At 36.5% G+C, this 20,847-nt stretch overlaps 1 protein-coding gene and 1 long non-coding RNA gene across 2 annotated transcripts; one reads left to right on the top strand and one right to left on the bottom strand.

Annotated features, from left to right (window-relative positions):
• Nucleotides 1–7,873: 7,873 nt before the first annotated feature.
• On the bottom strand, nucleotides 7,874–20,123 carry LOC110696874 (ERAD-associated E3 ubiquitin-protein ligase component HRD3A-like). The gene is made up of 6 exons (XM_021874214.1): nucleotides 18,435–20,123; nucleotides 17,478–17,969; nucleotides 15,717–15,932; nucleotides 14,202–14,525; nucleotides 13,831–14,073; nucleotides 7,874–8,444 (listed from the first exon to the last, which is right to left on the bottom strand). Exons 1-6 carry the CDS (start codon nucleotides 18,669–18,671, stop codon nucleotides 8,229–8,231), a joined length of 1,728 nt encoding a protein of 575 aa, XP_021729906.1. The 5' UTR covers nucleotides 18,672–20,123; the 3' UTR covers nucleotides 7,874–8,228.
• Nucleotides 8,511–13,807, top strand: LOC110696875. Its single transcript, XR_002506406.1, has 4 exons — nucleotides 8,511–11,467; nucleotides 11,567–12,775; nucleotides 12,856–12,912; nucleotides 13,032–13,807. It is a non-coding gene; the product is annotated as an uncharacterized LOC110696875 (long non-coding RNA).
• Nucleotides 20,124–20,847: the final 724 nt, after the last annotated feature.

Raw genomic sequence — 20,847 nt, 5'->3', positions numbered from 1 at the left:
GAGGGAAAGGCCATTGTGGTTGAGGAAGAGCAAGAACAAGAGTCTGAGCATGAAAGTGAGTATGCTGATAGTGAGGAGGAAGAGAACTCCCCAGAACCAACTGATGATGAAGGAAATGATGGTTCCAGGAGAAGGAGAATTGCTTTGCTAGTTAGCCCAGACACTGACTTTTCACAGTTCACTTGGAGAGTTGGTTTGAGGTTTGCAAAAAGAGATGACTTTAAGGAGGCAATTTCTAAGTATGCTGTGTTCTAAGGGAAAAACCTAGTAATCACTAATAACAACAAGAACAGAGGTCAAAGGGTTAAGGCAAGGTGCATCAAGGGTTGTCCCTTTAGAGTATATGGTTCCTGGCATACTGGAAAGGCAACCATTTTGATAAAGAGAGTGTGCAATAAGCATACCTGCCAGAGAAACATGAAGAAAAATAGACAGTTAAAGGCTAAATGGGTTGCACAACAGTTTCTAGATGTGTTTAAAACAATACCTCACTGGCCAGCCAAGGAAATAGTTGAATGTATAAAGAGGGCATACGAGATGATAGTGAACAGGGTGTTTGCATACAAAGTCAAGTATGCAGCACACAAGCTTTTACATGGATCTATGCATGAGCATTACAAAAAGGTGGGGGGGTACTTAGCTGCTGTGCAGAAGAGCAGCCCTGGCAGCCACATTCAATTAGTGACAGTTCAGACAAAGGTGCCTACACCAGTCTTCCAAAGACTCTTTATGTGTTTTGAGGGTCTTGCAATAGGGTGGAAAGAAGGGTGTAGGAAAGTCCTAGCAGTAGATGCTTGCTTTTTGAAGACCTTTCTATGTGGTCAGCTCCTCTATGGTGTAGACAGGGATGCAAATGACCAAATGTACCCAGTAACATGCGCTGTTACAGAAGGAGAAAACAATTTAAGTTGGTAGTGGTTTTTTACACATATTCAGAAATGTCTTGACTTGGGTGAAGGAGATGAAGTTGCTATCATCTCAGATGAACACAAAATAAGTGTCTTATCTTATTAGTGATGTTATTTTTACAAATCATATCCACTCTTGCTATTAAACTTTTTTTTTTTGTGTTTTTCAGGCAATACTCAATGTTGTGTCAACTGTCTTGCCCACAGCTAAGCATAGACACTGTGCCAGACACATCTATGCTCACTGGCATAAGACTTACATAGGAGATGAACTTAAGCAGCAATTCTGGAAAATAACAAAATCATACAGCATGGCAGATTATGAAGAAGGATTGAATGAACTTGCTAAAATAAACAATGATGCAGCTGAGGCATTCAAGAAATATAACCCTCCTTTTTTCTGCAAAGCTTTCCTGAAGACCTCAATGAAGACAGATGGCATAACCAGCAACTTAGCAGAAACCTTTAATGGTTATATAATACAAGCAAGAACAAAGCATCTTTTGTATATGCTTGAAGAAATTAGAACTAGGCTAATGCAAAGGCTAGTGAAGAAAAGACAAGAGATGACTAAGTGCATAACTGCCCTATGCCGAAGAATTCAGAGTAAGTTGAATAAGGAAAAAAACAAGGCTGCTTATTGTAATGTGTATCCATCTTCAGAGACTTTGTTCAATGTCTCTCACAACATGGATCAGCTTGTGGTTAATTTGGAGGAGAGGAGATGTAGCTGCAGCAAATGGGATATGCTTGGCATTCCCTGCTGTCATGCTTGTGCCTGCATCTTTTTTCTAAATCAAGAAGAAGAAGACTTTGTGGATCAATGCTACACAAGGGAGAACTATTTGAAGGCATATGCAGGTACATTTAATTACTTTCAGTCTTCAAATTTAAATACACATGCCACCTGTTATGTTTAATTAGTGTAGCTTGTGTCACTTCTTTGTGTTAAGAACTATTCCTCATATAGAAGGTGAAAGGTATTGGCCTAGAGTCTCTTGCCCCTAGCCCCACCTCCCATTAAGATAGGACCAGGGAGGCCTAGAAAAAACAGAGTTAAAGACCCATTCGAGAACCCCAAAAAACCAGGTTCTTTATCAAAAATTGGTATTCAAATGTCCTGTTCTGTGTGTACACACAACAAAAGGAAATGCCCTTATAAGCCAACTACTGAGGAAACCAGTGAGCCACCCACAAAGAAGCCTAAGGGTAGACCTAGAATGGAGGGACAAGCTCCACAAATCCAAGTCCCTGCTGCAGTAGATGCACCATACCATGACATTAGTGCCCAACCCACACAGCTTGGGAGAGGTGGGAGGACAATATTGGGAGGAAGAGGAGCAAGAGGTGGGCAACAATCTCAGGCAGGGAGAGCCCAACAACCTACTTCAGGTGTAGGGATTTTACACTCTACAGGGGCATCAGTTATACCACTAGTCGGGACTCAGGCATCTGAAACTGGCAGAGGTCAAGGAAGGGGTTAAGGGAGGGGTGCAGGAAGAGGTACAAGGGGTGCAGGAAGAGGCCAAACCAGTAGAGGAAGAGGAGCTCCTAGGGGTGTAGGAGTTCTTTTTGGTGATGATGGATTTGTCCTTACTAATGTAAGTGAACTAAATAGTCATTATATCATGGTTTTATGATAGTGGCAGCTGTAACTAATCACTCTTGCACACTTGTTTCAGGTTCGAGGAAAGTCTACTAGAAAGCTGTCAGGAACAACAACAACTATGAAGAGCAGACAAGATATGAGTCAGCAACAAAGAAATTACATTGGTGGATTGAGCTCAAGTCAACAATCAAACCAGCATCATCAAACTCAATAGTCTTAGGTTTTTTGTGTATGAAACAATTAACCCCAACATATTTTGTGCTAGTATTATATTGGGTTAGTAGGTGTAGCCTGTACATTTGGCTACTTATTTTGGATTCTAAGTACTTTTGTGACACATTATAATTTAGTAATTCATGAAGTACTACATGACTCATGTTTTCAATCCAAAATTAACTTTATTTCATTTCATAAAAAGGCACAGATTACAAACAACAAAGTTCACTGCCTACAACATCACTAACTTCCTTAATTCAAAGTCCAAAGACTAAGCTACTTAGATTATTGCCACTGTAGACACCCAAATGTGTCTCCCCAAAACCAAACCCAGTGATGAATACCTTTCATGTCATTTGATTATCGAACAAAGCGAAAGTGTGAAAAGTCTAGTGATGAGGATGCTTTTATTAAAATATCTCTTCTTTCTGTTTTTTAAAATATTTCTTTTTCTTACCTTATTTATGAAAAACGTGCATTCCAGTTTATTTTTGTCCATGATAAGGGTCCAATAATAGTGTATTTGGATGGGACTTGAAAAGACCTTTCCAACGATATATTATAAGCCCAATTCCGATGAATGATGAGGAAGTTATGGTTAAAATACTAAACTGGGCCCGATTTGGTTTTTATATGCGGCCCAATGATCTAGAGGAGGGCCTATTATTAATTATCATTCCTAAAGATATTAGGATTGATTATAGTCTTCTAGAATACTCTAGAAGGTTCTTTTAAATCCTAATGGAGTTAGGATTGATAATTAAGTTTCAAAGAGTTTGAAATTGAATAAAACTACTCCTTTTTAGAATCCTTGTTTTGTACGAAGTGGAATATATTCAGATTTTATTTTCGTGCCTCATAATCTTTATCCAAATCTTATATGGTTCGATAGATCTTGAAATTATCTTTCCAATGATATATTATAATATTAAATCTGAGCTATAACGAAAAAGATATGAATGGAATATGAAACTCTATCCAAAACTGACACCGTCCCACTATTTCGGACATATCTTTTTATATACAAACGATTTTAATCTGATTTCAATTGGGTTGGAAAGTAGACTTCAAGAGTTTTCCAACGACATATTATATTCTTTATTTGACTTCCAGATCAAAAGATATGATAAAAACAAAAAACACGTGAAACTGATTATTAGCGCCTGATGACAAGCATTAGCGCCTAGCGCTAACCTTCAGCGCCTAGCGCTAATGACCAGCGTCTAGGCTAATTGTGTTTTATTCTCGTTGAAACTCTAATTCTTTTTTTTTATCCATCCGACTGATTTTCTCTATAAATAGCCTCCTAAAACCTCTGTTTTCAATCATCAATTTTCATCAATCATCATCAATTCTCTCTCACCAATTCTCATCAAGAAATTCTTGATTCTCTCTCTCTTTCTAAACCAACCCTTTTACAAACACAATTCCTCATACATTAGCACTAGACACACCTAGCCAAGTTCGAAGTTGCCTTCTCCCTAGACGTGAAAGGTTTTAATTTTTGAGAATTTGGTCTCAATTCTTTATTTCAATTATTTTATTTAATTGTTTATTTTATATTTTCCTTGAAGTAATAACGTGTGTATATTGTTATTAGAAATAGATACGAGGCATCCAAGTAAGTTCTTTAATTGTTTGCATTGTTATTATGAAATAGAAAACATGTCTAGGTTGTTATTATAATTCCTAATGTCATGTTAGGGTGTTTTGATCTTCCTAGTATCATGTTTAGGGAAAAAGTTATAATATCAAATATGCTTATTATGATTCATACGATGCTTCCTACTTTCTTTCCTAATATTCATGTTAGTATCATGTTAGGGCTATATATTTGATTTTTATTGCTTAGTGACATGCTAGGGTTTGTTATTAATCTTGTTAGTATCATGCCTAGGATCTTGCTATTAATATTATGCTTGAACATGATTATGATTATTTTAATTATAGTTTGTTTTTATAATTATTATTTATGATTATTATTATGTTGCTTGATATTTATTTGTTATTGCTTGATCACACCTTTTATGCATGTTTAAAGGGAATTTGTACTCGTAATCATGCTTAATAAGATAATTAATAATCTTGTTTAGGGTTAATATGATTATAATTCAAGTGATCGTCAATAATAGTTTTATTTGTGCATTAATATTCAACCAACATAGATAAACAGGTTTAGAGTTAATCCTATTGATTTCATGTTAGTTAGAAAGCGCACATGATTACGATCAGAATAAATTAGAGACCTATTATTAGGGCAGGTTCAATTTCTTTTAGGTTGGATTTGAACCTTCATCCCCGAACTACCAGTCATGGTTCCAGACCTATTGGAGTTGACGATCTCCTAGATCGTTAAGGGGTGTAATCTTCACCTCGCGAACGGTTTACAAGTTCCTAAACTTGTTGGCGACTCTTTTGCTCTATCTTCTTTCCCTTTGGACGCCACCGTACTTAAGTGTATGATCACAGTGGGGTTCAAGCTAGGGGTAATGCTTCTAAACTTGTTGGCGACTCTTTTGCTCTATCTTCTTTCCCTTTGGACGCCACCGTACTTAAGTGTATGATCACAGTGGGGTTCAAGCTAGGGGTAATGCTTGAAATATTCCCTACAGCCACTAAACAATAACACCCACTAAACACCACTATTTGAACATCAACACCACAATGCCAAAGAACAACCATGAACAAAACAAAGCCATTGTCAAATTGTATTCATTCCTTGAAGACCTCATCAGCTCAATCCTTAATTGGCTAACTTCAGCTTTCATTTCTTGTTCTTCTTCCTCAAAATTTCCCTTCTTTCCTTGCAACCTCTTCACTTTGTCTTCTAACATACTCTTTTGCATCTCCAATTCAGCTATAGTTGTTTCCCTTTCAAAGATCTCAAATCGCAAGTCATCCCCATTGGTACAATCAACCCACTTCATGAAATTACACTCTGTATCCTGTACAAATTCACAAATACCCTAATTTCAATCAAATTTCAACTACAACATAACAACAATTAAGTTACAGGCAACAACAATTACAATTCAATCAATAAACACTCAATTAACTTACAGGTCATTTAGGATAACCAATATTAGGACCCTTCTTCACCGTACGTACAACCGCATCTAGCCCACAATTGCATCTCGTGGTAGCATAAAATCCTCCCCTAGAGCTTGATGATGATGCTGGGGATCCATTAAACTGATTCCTTCTAGTAGCCATTGATAATTCAAAAGAAAAAGAAAAAAAATTTCAAAATTAACTAAGGACTCAAATAGGGGAGATGAGAGAAGACATAAGAGAGGAGAGAGAAGAGAGAAGAAGAAATAACGGGCAAAAATTTTTTTGAGGAATGCTGACTCAACTTACTAACAACCTAAAAACAAGGAATTCAAAATTACAAATTTAAAAAAAAAAAAGAGAAAAGAAATGCCACGTAGGCTTTTAACCTGCATTAGTAGGTAAGTCACCTGCTGGGACTGCTAGAGGAAAAATTGGTCAATAGTTAGGATTATTGTAGAATAAATGTTAGTTGGGACTATTGTAGGTAAATCACCAATAGTTGGGATAATTAAACTGTATTTTTCCTTAAGAAAAACTACGCTTGGGCTTTTGGATAATATTAGCCTAGTTTCATTCACCCTTGTTTGTTGAGCTTGAAACCAATAACTGACTCTAAGGTCCAATTTACTTGGGCAATTAGGTCAAATCAAGAAAAAGGTTAATAAAAGTCAAAAATTTGATTTTTTGATGTAACAATCGTTATCGTAATAGATAATACGGAGTATGTTTTATGTGTTTTTTTTTTTTTTCTTTTTTGAGGGAATATGTTTTATGTGTTTGATGGAGTTTTTTTATTTGATTGTTGATTTTTTATATTTTTGACATTTCATTTATTTTGGGTTGTAAAGATATATTTACTGTAATAGATCATATGTTTTATGTGTTTGATGAAATAATTTATCGATTTTTGGACTTGAAATTTGATTGTTGATTAGTTTATTTTAAAATTTTCATTTTTCTTACTTAAGGTTTGAAGATATCGTCACTATAACAGAGGATATGTTTTAGGAGTTTGCTGAAATCATTTGTCCACTTATGGATTTTTGAATTCTTTGTGAATATATGTTCCCTGTAATAGAGGTTATACTTTAGCGTTTGGATGACTTGATATTCCCTATAATAGAGGATATATTTTTAATTTCTCAACCATCTGCACTTTCTGAAGCCAGAAATGTTACTACAAAACGAAAATCAAATTCAAAATCTTGGCATGTTTTGAACTTTCAATGAAACTTACTATTTTTCAATGATGTCTTCTATTCCTTTATTCAAAAATAAATAAATGACATCTTTTATTCAATAGATGATATACTTCGTATATCATGATGTATATCATCCTGCTGTAGGCTGATATAATCCTTTTATGAATTATATTATCATGTTGGTAGAGGAAATCAAGCTGTTATTATTCAGGTGTTGGATGATATCAGTCATCTGTTGACTGATATTGTTTTTTTTTCCTCATATTTTTTCCTACTATTTCAGTAAATCTGCTAAGAATTCTCCTAGTATGAAAACTACTAGTAAGTAGTAATGTTCCCAAGATTGGGAAAAAAATTGTAGAAAGAACGTTTTGATTTGAAGTATTAGATTTTAATTTTGCGTATTTTTTTATTAGCTAGTGAGTAGAGATTAGTGATATACTATTATTTCCGTTTTAATATTTATTTGCAGTAAGATTACCTCAGATGATATGCCAGGTGTTGTAATTGCTAGTCAGTCAAGTGCTCCTTCAATGACCTATTTTGTCAATCTTTTAACAGAAAAACATGTCTGATGTTCAAGAAATGGGACTTAATTTGGTGGAGTATTGAAGATGTATCTGTCTAAAGATCTAAATAGATCGTGTACCTTGCTCTCAATTACCATCCTACTGCACTGATTTCCGTAGTTGGAGATCTATAAGATCTCATTCAATAGTATTAATCTGCATAATGTGGTTGAGATTATTTCTCACACTTCAACTCCTATCATTTGAGCTGTCTAGAATGAAGTCTTCTAATTCTAATCCAAATAAGCATGTAATGAAGAAATGGAGATATTATAATGGTTTAGATCCTACTGAGGAACCACAGATATTACGCACTGGAAAAAGAAGTTCAGTTTTGCATTTGGATTAACTAACTGATTCAATAGTTTTTCGCTATCACATGTAATGAGAGAATAGTGTCTTTTTTGGTTAATAAAATTAGATTCACTTTACCAATTAAGAGCAGAAAAATACCAAAGTTCAATTCAGCTAACATAAGAGGCTAACAATTGCTCTTCAAAAAACAAGGCTGCTGTAGAGTTTCAGATGTACAATAGCTTCAATAGTAGACTTGCCTTTCACATAATAAGAAGAAGAGCTACTTTCAACAGTTGGATGTGCCCCAAAAAAGGTAAAGGAATCATTTAAGACATACAATCCTTTGGGCCCTAAATTACACATACATGGCAGGTCAATGTGGTTGGATGATCTGATCGTTTAGCTGCTGTGCAGCATCATCAGCCTGTGGAACAACAGCATGTCTCCGTTGCCACTCGCGAAGGTAAAGAACCGCCAGCAGGCAAGCAAAAAGAGTAAGTATTGTTGCATTTCCTTCCTCCATGATGATGTTTTCAACCCATGCTTCAAGTTTTGGATAGACTTCTGGCAGAGAATCAATTGTGTGCACCTGTAATAAACTACTACATTAGCGTTGCTGACAACTATTATAATAACAAGGGCTTACATGGTATGATTAAGTAATCAAGGATTAGATTTAAATGGGAGAACAATACCAGGGAGCTAAATTAGGGGAACAATTGTTTATGGCCATTGTTTATTTTATGAGGTTGTAATAAATAATAATACACCGGTTATTAAATCTGTTACAAAATTTTGAAGGAACTTTGATGGGAGAACATTACCAGCTTGACATTTATCACATATGCAGATTTAATTCAAATGTATCATTTGCATCTTGAAAAATTAAATTTAAATGTATCATTTAATTAAGGAAAATTTGTAATTATTAAGTCAACCTTTTGGCCATCCGCTTTTATTACGTCAACCTTTTGATTATTTTTAAACACGTCAACCTTGTACTACTATTAACTTATATTACGTTTATTTACTGATTACCTGTTAAACCCTTCACATTTTTTGAACTTATGAGATAGAAAATCTGACTTGGCATTTTAACCCCTAAAAAAATTAAAAATTATCACTTAATAATGCCAACTCATCAAGACTATACTCCAATTTTAATGAAAAAAAAGACCTAGTACTATTATACTCCAAATTTCCAAATTCACGATCCTCCTTTTCACCATGTTCCTTTCATCATCATATTACTACTCTCCATTAAACACAATACTATTCAATTCTTCCTTTAATTTTCCTTCATTCCTTTAATCACCTTATATTCATCTTTTATCTTTAAACTCCATTAAAACACACTCCATATTCCAGGTGGTGCATGCCGTAGAAGACATTTCGAGCATAATTGGCAAAATTTAAGGTTAGTTTGCGAAATTAAATCTCCTAATTTGTGTGTTTAATGTGTAATTGGTGTAGTTGATGGAATTTATGGTGATTAATTAAATTGCAAAAATTGGGAATTATCTAGGGATTTTTAAAATTGGGGGAAAATTGGGAATTAGGGATTATGACTATGTGATTGTAATTAGTGATGTGAAATTAAAGGGAATTCAACTAAGTAATTTTAATTGTGTGTTAATTTTTATTTAATCAATCTAATATTGAATCATATAAAAATCAATTTAGGTGAAAATGGTGGACCAATTTTTTGATACTGTGACATTAAGATTTTGGCATGGTGGTCAATTTAAAGTGATAGAAGTGATAGATAATGGGCAGTTGGTGTATTTTGGAGGAGATAGTAAAACATTTGACCTTGATCCTGATGAGATGAGTTATTTTGATGTGGTTGACTTGGCTAAGAAGTGTGGTGGTTACAACAATGTTGATGAAATTTTATACTTAATGCCTGGGTTGAAATTGGAAGATGGGTTAAGGAAAATTTATAGTGATACCGAAGTTGTGGAAATGGCAAAGTTAGCTGTGAAATTCAAGGTTGTAAATGTGTATGTTGTGCATTTATTTGTGGACTTGAATATGGCCTCCAATCATACAGAAAACGGTCCCCCCAAAACACAACCATCTAAAGCATCTTCTTCTACCTCAACTTTAAAAAAATTAACACCAAAAAGGGGCCCACTTGATGCTGTAAAGAGGACCTCCCCCCAAAAAAGATTCCAGACCAACAAAAAAATAGTGTGGAAACATCTGTCGATAAATGCCAAAAGCAACCCTCCACATGCTCTCAAAAAATACAACATCCACCCTTATCTACTTCTACTAAACCTAGTCTCACATCAGAAGCTCAAAATCCTACATATTCAAATTTTTCCAAATCATTAGGTTGGGATGCTCTGGTTAGTGATATAAGTGAGAGCACTAACTCAGATGTGCCTTATGAACCTGATGGAGATTTTGTTGGAAGTGATGAAGAGGTTTTCTATGATTATGATGTAGATGAAGAGAATGAAGGGATTTATGGGGGTTTAGAGGAAGTAGAAGAGCAGTTTGTTGATGGCATACATGATAATGAGAGTGATAATAGTGATGATGAGTACAGGGATGTTGTAAATAAAGTGAAGGTGGTGAACTCTAAACTAGTTGATGTTGCTTTGCAACTCCAGAAGGAGGCAGCTAAATGTAAGCTTAGTTCACAAAATAATGAACAAGAAGATCAAGGGAATGAGGTTGCAAGTGAAGTTGATGGTGAAGGTAATGACTCCGAGTACTTTGATAGTGAGGATGACATACATACTCCACCAGAGAGTGATAACGAGGACAGATCTGAAAGAAGATCAAGAAGGGGGATGTTAGTGAATTCCGAAACTGACTTCAAGGGGTTTAAGTGGAAGGTGGGGTTAAGGTTTTCTAATAGGGAAGCATTAAAAGAGGTTGTGGCTAAGTTTGCTATAGTGAATGGTAGGAATTTATTTATAAGGATCAGCTCTACGAAAAGGAGACAAGAATTAGGTTATAAGTGTGTGCCTAACTGTCCATTTTATCTTTATGGTTCTTGGCATTCTCATAAAGCTAGTTTCATAGTGAGGGTTGTGAGGGATAAACATACCTGTAACAGAGATATGAAAAAGAATAGACAACTTAAGTCTACATGGGTGGCCAAGCAATTGTTAGAGGTGTTTAGCTAGGCCACATTGGCCTGCAAAGGAGATAGTGGAGATTATAAAGAGAGCTTATGCAGCGTTGGTGACTAGAGATTTTGCATACAAGGTTAAATATGCAGCTCACAAGTTGTTGCATGGATCCATGAGAGATCATTATAGTAAGATTGGGAGGTATAGAGAGGCATTGCAGTTGGCTAGTCCTGGATCTGTGTTAGAGATTGTGTGTGGTGGAAATAAACAAACTGATCCCCTGTGTTCCAGAGATTTTTCACATGTTTCGAGGGTCTTAAGAAAGGGTGGAAGGATGGGTGTAGGCCTATCATTTGTGTGGATGTTGCCTTCTTAAAGACTTTTCTTGGTGGTCAAATAATAAGTGCAGTTGGTAGGGAAGGAAATGAGCAAATGTTTCCCATAGCTTGAGCCGCAGTTGAAGGAGAAAACAATCTTTCATGGGAATGGTTTATCAACCATCTTAAAGCTTGCCTCCAACATTGTAAGTAATTTTTTTTTTTTCTCTAGTTTAATTTATTTCATGTTTAAGCATGCCTATGTTTCACTACTTAACTTACATTTTGTGATTTTCTATGTGAAGGCCATATTGAATGTTGTTAGCACTGTATTGCCTAAGGCTGAACATAGGCATTGTGCAAGACACATTTTTGCACATTGGCACAAAGCATATAAAGGGGATGAGATGAAATTGTTATTTTGGAAGGTTGCTAAATCCTACAATGAAGCTGATTATAATGATGCACTAAAAGAATTGAGTGATGCAAACGAAGAAGCTGCTAAGGCCTTTACTACATACAAACCAGAGTTATTTTGTAGAGCTTTCTTATCCACTACCATGAGGTCTGATGCTATTACCAATAATATGGCAGACTTTTAATGGATATATAATTAATGCTAGAACTAAGCATTTGGTTTATATGTTAGAGGATATAAGGGTAGCATTAATGGAAAGATTAGTTTCTAAAAGAAAGTATATGGAAAAGCAAACCTCAACCCTTTGCCCTAGAATTCAAGCTATATTAGAGAAAGAAAAGACCAAGGCAGCTTATACCTTCCACAAATACTCTGTTCAATGTTAGGCATAACTTAGATCAACTTAATGTAGCCTTAGAAGCTAAGACTTGTACATGTAGAAAGTGGGAGATGACAGGAGTACCTTGTTGTCATGTTGTCGCATGTATTTTCTTCTTACACAAACAACCTGAGGATTATGTTGACCACTAGTTTACGAGGGAGGATTATTTGAGATCATATGCAGGAAACATACCACCTTGTGCTGGGGAGAGGCATTGGCCAAACGTGAACATGAGGTTAGACCCCCCTGCAATCAAGGTGGGACCAGGAAGGCCAAGAAAAAACAGGATAAAAGATCCATTTGAGGATAAAAAGAAACCTGGGACTTTGAGAAGACATGGGATGAAGATGACTTGTAGTTTGTGTAAGGTCAAGGGGCATAACAAAAGAAAATGCCCTAATGGCGGTCAAATTGGAAGTGAGGTGACAGAACCAGCACCTAAAAAAGCTAAGGGAAGGCCTAAGAAGAGCACTACAACATCTTTGAGTCAGGTTGCATCCACATGTACACCTCAGGCTCCTCCAGAGCACTTCACCACTACCGCACACCCCGCTCAGAGGTGGGAGAATGATTTTAGGTGGCCTAGGATCAAAGGGGAGAGGAACTGGAAGGGGAAGAACTACAACTAAACAAGGTGAAGGTCAGACTCAAGCTTTTCAAAGCAAAGGAAAGGGTAAAGGAAAGGGAAGGGGTTGAGGTCGAGGCTCCACACAAGTATGATATCTTCATCATTTGTAAGTTATTGTTATAGTTCAGATCACCATCTAATAACAACGTAATTTGTTCATTTTCAGGTCATTCCAAGTGGAGTTGGTGTGTTTATTACAGAAGATGGAACTCCCATGACCAATGTAAGCTTCTTCTCATTAATGATATTCACAATTTCACACTATGCTCTAGTTTGTTCTAATTACATTTGACATATCTGTTTTTTTTTTTTTTTTCTCTTTTTTTTGGTTTTTATTTGCAGGCAAGTGGTAGAAGAGGCTCCGGAAGGGTTCTGACTAGTCAATCAAGTCAAGTTTGATCAAGATGCTTCTGTTATTGAATTTATCTATGTACTAGACTATTTTAAGTTATTTGATGGACTTAGAGTATGTAATACACTTAAGAGATGTATTTTAAGAGTATGCTTCTAACCCTTGCTTTGTGAGAAATCATAGTTTTAGATTATTATTAATATATTATATACAATGAAGTTCAGCAAGAGATTGAATGAAAAAAAAGAAAAAAAAAAAGGTCCAAGGTAGGATTGAAGAAGGCACATAAGTGCCACATTAAGGCTCAAAATTATTCTTTGTTAGGTTCAGGTACACAAATGCGTTCATAAAGAAGAAAAAAAAAACGTCATTCGTCTTTTTTTAAAAAAAAAAAAAAAAAAAAAAAAAAAAAAAAAAAAACAGATGTAAAAAAAATGATGTTACAAGGTTAACGTATTAAAAAAAATAATCAGAAGGATGACGTAATAAAAGCAAAGAATCAAAAGATTGACTTATTATTCACATAATTTTCATTTTTGGAAAATTACATCAGCATTTTTACCTCCACCTAATACTCCACGTAAGCAATTAACCCGTTTTTGCAGGTCATTTTCTATTTTACGTAATATAAGTTAATAGTAGTACAAGGTTGACGTGTTTAAAAATAATCAAAAGGTTGACGTAATAAAAGCGGACGGCCAAAAGGTTGACTTAATAATTACAAATTTTCCTTTAATTAATGACTTGTGGATAGAATTTCAGTGAAAGCAAGCAACTGATTAAACTCACCAGAAAACTGTTGGCGTAATTTTTCCGAACCCATAGGCTTGTAAGTGCAAGGGTGACAGGTAATTTTGCTGCAGAATCAATCTCCAGAGCTTGATCGTAGTAGCGTTTTGCAAGATGAAGATCATAAGGAAGTCCTTGACCATGCTCATGCATGTACCCAAGATTAAATATTGCCTGTGGATTAGACTGAGAATTTGCATGCATATATGCCTCAGCAGCACGTTCATAATCTCTGTCTGTACCCTAAAAAGAAATCAAGATAACAATGATCAGCAATGAAAATTTTCAAACATAGACAACCTCCCAAAATTTAAAACTAAAAATTCACTCTTCCAATGCACAGAAAAATAGATTTACTCAGAGATACATACCCTATCATAATAGTATGCATCTCCTATCAACAACGCCGCATGTTCATTACCCTGCTCAGAAGCCTGCCACCATAAAGAGTGTGCACGTTGATGCCTTTCAGCATCTATGCATAGCCCAGATGCTCCAATACACATGCTACGTTCCCCAAATTTATCAAGAATCCATGCAGCATTACTTTGAGCTACCTCATAACCCAGTTCTGCCATCCTGGAGTACAAGAGTAATGCTCTACCTACATCACCTTTCAAGTATGCTTCTAATGCCCATCTAGATAAGGAATTCCATGGTCCCCGTTCAGCAACTACCTTGTACAATGCAGTGGCCTGAAAATCAAATTAACCCAACATTAAAATTAAAGTAAGTTAAAATTATTTTAAGTGCAACCTGCACCTAAAATTACGCAGAAAAGAATATCGTAGAAACCAACATGTACACAATACAGTTTTAGTAGGCAAAATTAGGCATAGAAGTCAATATTCTTTACTATCCTAAGAAATACATATGGAAATAATACTAATTGAAGTACAATTTCATCAAAATTCTGACAGACACTGAAACTAATTGGACCCCTGTAAATTTGAAACTCCCTATGTCTTATATATAGATATGCCCGTATTTTTCAGGTGTCCCAAAAAATTGTGCTCATTTGTGAATTATTTCATTTTTGGGGTGTGGTTAGGAATTATACCCTTAACATATGTTAACACTATAATAAAGAGTGTTGTGTTTTTTCGATTTTGCACCATTTCACATTTTCCCATTTATTCATACCATGAGTAATGTGTTAATATTGCAATTGCATAAAAATTAATACTATATTAACCAGATCTTGCCACCTTCACCTCATGAGAAAATTCATCTACATCATGAGCTTATGAATCATAATCACACTAACAGAATTAATGGTGATCAAGTATTTTGATGGACAGATCAATTACAAGATCCACTTACCTGTAACCCTACACTCACAACTCTCACTAGCTCACTTAACATTGGCAGAGGCACCTTTAGCTTGGACTAAGACAAGGGGCCCTCACAGCCCACAGCAGGTGGTTGCAGTAAAGAGACTGAGGGGGAGGGCAAGAGAAAGAGAGAGAGAAAAAAACAAAGGTGAAGTACCAGTAAACGAATCAAGGTAACTAAAGTTGAGCAGTGATGTGGTTGGAGACAGCAGGAAGGAGTGGTTGGAGTGGGGAGAACAGAGTGTCAGTAGAAGCAGGAGAGGAGGAGAGAATAGGGCGGCGGTTTATTTAAAAAAAAAAAAAAAAGGAAATATGGGAAGAACTGAAGGGTTGGATGAAAGTGACTAAGAAGCCAAACCCTTGAATTTAGAAATAGGGTTCTAGAGCCAAGGATTCCATCTCCCTTTATGACACTTTGCATGATAACAAAAACTCATACCACCCCTCAAATAGAACCAAACACAGATCGAAGTGTGATGGAAAGTGACAAAGAGAATAGCTGAAAAAGTCATGTCATGTCAGCAATTAAGAAAGCAAGCTAAATCAGTTTACCATTTGAAGATTCCTCTTCAGACCCACACCAGTATGAAACATCTTTGCCAACTGATAAAAAGCCTTTGGTTGACCAGCATTTGAAGCCATTATAAAATATTTGCAAGCCAGCTTCACATCTTTCTTTAGCCCCATCCCTTTGAGATACAATACCCCAAGATTATAGAAGCCACCAGAGTCATCATTATCAGCCGCTTTTTCAAATAACTCCTTTGCCTGTCAAGAGAAAGCCTTTGCCTAAGACAACTGAAATTCTTAATATAAAAACAGAACAAATAAATACCAACACTCGCTAAGCAAAATCATCAGAATTAGAAAAGAGATGCAGGTTCTTGGCAAATTTTTACACTTTCAAAAAAATAAATTGTTAAGATCATTAAAACTTGCTCAACAAATTTATATAGTTTTCATAATTTAAATCCCTAATCCCAAATGCAGAACTAATTGCTGAAACATCTTTCACATGACCCAGCCCAAGTAGGATGGGAATTCTCAGTCTGTCTCCCTTTCTTTCTTTCTATCTTTCTTTTTTCTCTCTCTTCTTTTTCTTCTTCTTTTTTTTTTTTTTTTTTTTTTTTTTTTGGTGTTATTCTGGGCTTTGATATGGTTACTTGAGTACTTTTCGCACAAAATAGTTACCGAGCAGTTTTGGTTTCTACTTTCAAATGTAGAGGCCTTGAAAGGACCATAAGGTGTCTAGGCTCTGGAGATTTAGGTTACCTATAAGGCTATAATTAATCTAGGCACATAATGGCAGCTTATAGTGGCCTGGAAATGTCTAATAGTCAAGCACTGCTGGACGGTAGGGATGGCAATGGTCAGATTCGGATTTTTCATCCAATCCGAATCCGAACCTACAAGCTGTCAGATTTTTAATCTGCCTCTGACTCCAATATACGACTCCAACTCCGACCGTACTTTAAATTTTATTTTGAACCAATTATCAATAGCAACAAAATATATAATCAATGCCAAAGACCTATAAATCCAATAGAATAATCAAAAATATATAAGTACATGTACATATAAAAGTCGGAGTCGGGTCAGATAAGTTGGAGTCGGAGTCAAAGTCGGAGTCGGATTTTTTAAAACAGAGTCGGATTCAGATTTTTTAAAACGGAGTCGGATTTGGATTATTATTTTTCGGATTCAGCTCGGATTTTTTTCTTTAAACAGATCGGATAAGGGTCAGATCCAGAGTTCCATACTATATTGCCATCTTTACTGGACGGTAGTTGCGGGAATGCAATTGCTCAACGGCTAGCTGAAAAAACCACAAAATAAAAGCTACTTGACAGCATATATAGCTAGAGCTATCGTGCACACATGAACATGCATGTTATGCCCCAGTGGCAGATCTCTTTTGCACTCACGTCTGTTAACTACACTTTAAGGTACTCAATGTAATCCAAATAAGATACTGGGGGGCTGTGGAAGAAAATTCAACCATGCTGCTATGGATTATATAGAGACCTTCAATTATGGACACATACAGATAACTCTCAGCTAGTAAGATTAAAAAATAAATATAAATAAATAAATAAATAAAGCTAATATGAGTGAATTTGGGTTGTTTACAACTCAACAGACACTGTACGCACTTTTCCAACCACACTATACTCTGATCTAAAGCAATTGAGCCACTAAATGCAATTAATTTAAATGGACTGACAGCTCAGGATAAAAAACCAGTTAGCAGCAAAAGTTAAAAACCAAAAGTAGGTTCATGACAACACAGAGCTCATGGCAAGAAGATCTTACCTTCGTATAATTCTTCTTCTCCACCCCATAACCTTTGACATACAAATATCCAATGCCATTATAAGCTGAGTAAAGCTGTTGTTTAGCTGCAAGAGTGAGCCATTCCAGAGCTTTTGTATAATTCCTGTCCACCCCACTTCCCCTTACATATATCTCCCCAAGAAGCTCCATGGACCTGGGTTCTCCTTTCTCGGCTGCCTTCAAGAACCAGGATAATGCCTTGGGAATATCACGGCGCAATCCCCTGAGTCCAAAATAATAGAATATGCCAATCTTGTACATTGCCGCAGCATTACCCTTTTGTGCCTGGTATTCCAATATCTGAAAATCTTCATCATCTTCCCCTCGCGACTTCCTTAAGGCTTCCTTGTTTTCCTCGGCTCCAACATGAATCCTTACTGACTCAACAACAGGCGAATCCTTAGATATCAAAAAACTATTCACCGCCACTTCAGCTAATTCACCATATAGTTTAGCTGCTTTGTCATACATCTGCAGCAACGAGACTACAATTCATCACTAGACAACACGAAAAACATGCAAATTCAACCATATACAAGCAAACAACTCCAAACAAAATACTCACCACATATTACAATAATATCAGAAACATGAAAATTGATTCCACCATATAAACCTTTAAAATTACCCAAATTAAACACAAAATTCGACATTCTATAATGGTGCATGTAGTTGCTCTAAACGAAACTATAACCCATGTTTCCCCAATGAACTATGAACATTTTCTTTGTAATAGAAACAACAAAGCATTGCAACATAAGCAACCAAATTTCAAAATCATCATAAAAACAATATAATAACTCCGTTTCTTATTAGTAGCCACAAATGATATTATTTGTGAGACATAAAAAACTCATTTGTCGCAACTAATAAATAATTCCTTCAATGTCAAAAACATGCAAAATCGAAAATCACAGAAGCAAGAAAAACCCTTACATCTTGGCGAGCATAGAAATTAGCAAGAGCCATCTTAGGCTGCAAATTACCCCCATTAGAAGCAAAATAATGGTACAAAAACGCCTTAGCTTTATTCCTCTCTCTACCAATACCCATATGATACAAAAACCCAAGAACAGACCTAGCATGAGGATCACCACTCTTAGCAGCAGCCTCAATTTCCGATGAAGCTTCCTCCATCAATCTCAATTCACCCGAACTTGCAGCACCCACCATCTTCGAAACCCCTGAGTAATACAATGATACATCTTGATGTCTCCCCACTTCGTCTTGTTCAAGAATAAATCGCTATGATCCAGAATCGAGCTCGTCTTCGGATTTTGGTTCAATTCCACCAAACTCGTCCCAGTCGGATGAGTCGGGATCTGAGTCAAGATTGGGGTGTTCTTCGGTTGGATTGTTGACGGATTCTTTGAGATCATCTTGAGTGAGAACGAGGACGTAAGGCCGGCAAAGGTAACTCAGAGGGAGGAGAGATAAAATCACAATGAAGATCAGATGCCTGAATCGTTGCCGCATTTTTTGCCGTCGACAGGTGGTTGAATTTGTTTTTCAATTCTTTGATTTTGATTAGTGTTGTAATGTGTGAGTTCATCCTGTTATGTCACTAGTACTGCAATAATGCTGATTTTCTTTTTTTTTTTTTTTATTAATTTTTTTTTTTTTTTGACAAAGGGAACACACAAAACATAAAAAACTAAAAAAACATAAAAAAAAAAAAAAAATAAAAAAATATACGACAAGTAACAAAGGAATCAAGAACCGTGCCAATATCCTATAAAACCAAACCACAACAATATCCTTGGGACCAGAACCCGAAAACAAATTCAAAACATTTTGGCAATCAGTGAAAAGGGAAACACTAGAAAACCCCTGTCGACGAGCATGCTTAAGAGCAAAAAAGCACGCCAACAACTCCACATGAAAGGCAAAACAAGCCATAAAAGCATGAGCCCTACCACCACGAATCAAAGAGGAATTAGCATTCCAAAAACACCAACCTACACCAACATTATTATTCTCACGATCCCAAGCACCGTCAAACATTAAGGAAATATGACAATCGTTCTTAATATTACCACAAAGGGCATAAACCAGAGGAGTCCCAGAGAACCCGGGAAGAATGCTAGCCATAGAAGAGTCAACCAAACGCGTCGCCGTACTTCTATCATACCAAGAAGAGGCCAGCTCAAGAATAACATGAGGAGAAACCACTCCGACCGAAAACGCACATTATTCCTAGTCAACCAAATAGGCCAACGTAGGTCGAAAACACGATCCAAAGAGTGCCAATTACCAGAACCAATAAGAGAAGAGATTAATTCCGTAAACCAAATAGGCCACGGAGATGAAGGGTCAAGCGACTAAGGAGGGGTAAACGGAAGAACCTCTCAAAGTCTCCTAGAAAACTGACAATCCCGGAACAAATGGGCCGTCAACTCAGGGGCCTGGTGACAGCAGACACAAGTGGGATCAATAGGAAAACCCTTAAAAGACAGAAGACCAGCCATCGGAAGTGCATTATGAACAATCTTCCAAGCCAACATTTTCCATTTTGGCAGAATGGGAGAACCCCAAAGGCGTTTCCACCAAGTAGTAGAACTAGTGGCGGAATCCAAGTTGAAATGCTGAGAAATCACACACGAGTAAGCCGACTTGGTAGTAAAAGCGCCATCCTTGGTATACTTCCAGTAGACAAAATCATCAATCTTCTGCCTAGGAAGCTCAAGGCCTAGAATGAAAGAAGCTACATGAGGGGAAAAAAGCGAAAGCACAAGAGAAGAATTCCACGCATAAGCATTTGGAAGTAATAACTCAGAAACCAACGAAGGATGATTAGCCAATGGAATGTGATCCTTAAAAACTACTTGAATCTGAGGAATCCAATTATCACCCAAAATACTGATACTCTCCCCTGAACCAACCTTCCAGACCAACCCCTTTTCCAAAACTGAACCACCCTCCAGAAGACTCCGACTTCCCCACGAAGGTCGGCCCCTCAAGAGAGAGGGTTTCAAAGACAATAAAGTCGGGTACTTGGCCTTAAGAACTCGAGAAGCTAAAAGCTGAGGCTGTCTCATTAACCGCCAAGTTTGCTTAGCAAGTAAAGCCAAATTAAAGGTACGAAAATGCTGAATTCCCAAACCTCCTAACCCTTTGGGAATATGAAGAGCTGCAGAAGAAGCTAAAGCCATTCCCTTTTCATCTTTGCCGGATTTCCACCAAAACCGTGCAAACAAGGAATCTAGGCGATCACATATTGTGGCTGGAATCTTAAACACTAAAAGAATATGGTTAAAAGCAGCCACAAGAACCGAATTGATAACCACAAGCTTAGCCACAGGAGAAAGGTGAAGCGAAGCAAATCAAGAAAGACGTTGAACCACTTTAT

This window comes from Chenopodium quinoa, unplaced genomic scaffold, assembly GCF_001683475.1.
Source record: "Chenopodium quinoa cultivar QQ74 unplaced genomic scaffold, ASM168347v1, whole genome shotgun sequence".
Classification (NCBI taxonomy): Eukaryota; Viridiplantae; Streptophyta; class Magnoliopsida; order Caryophyllales; family Amaranthaceae; genus Chenopodium; species Chenopodium quinoa.
Note: the sequence above shows the minus strand (reverse complement) of the source record. Positions and strands in the feature narration are given on the sequence as shown.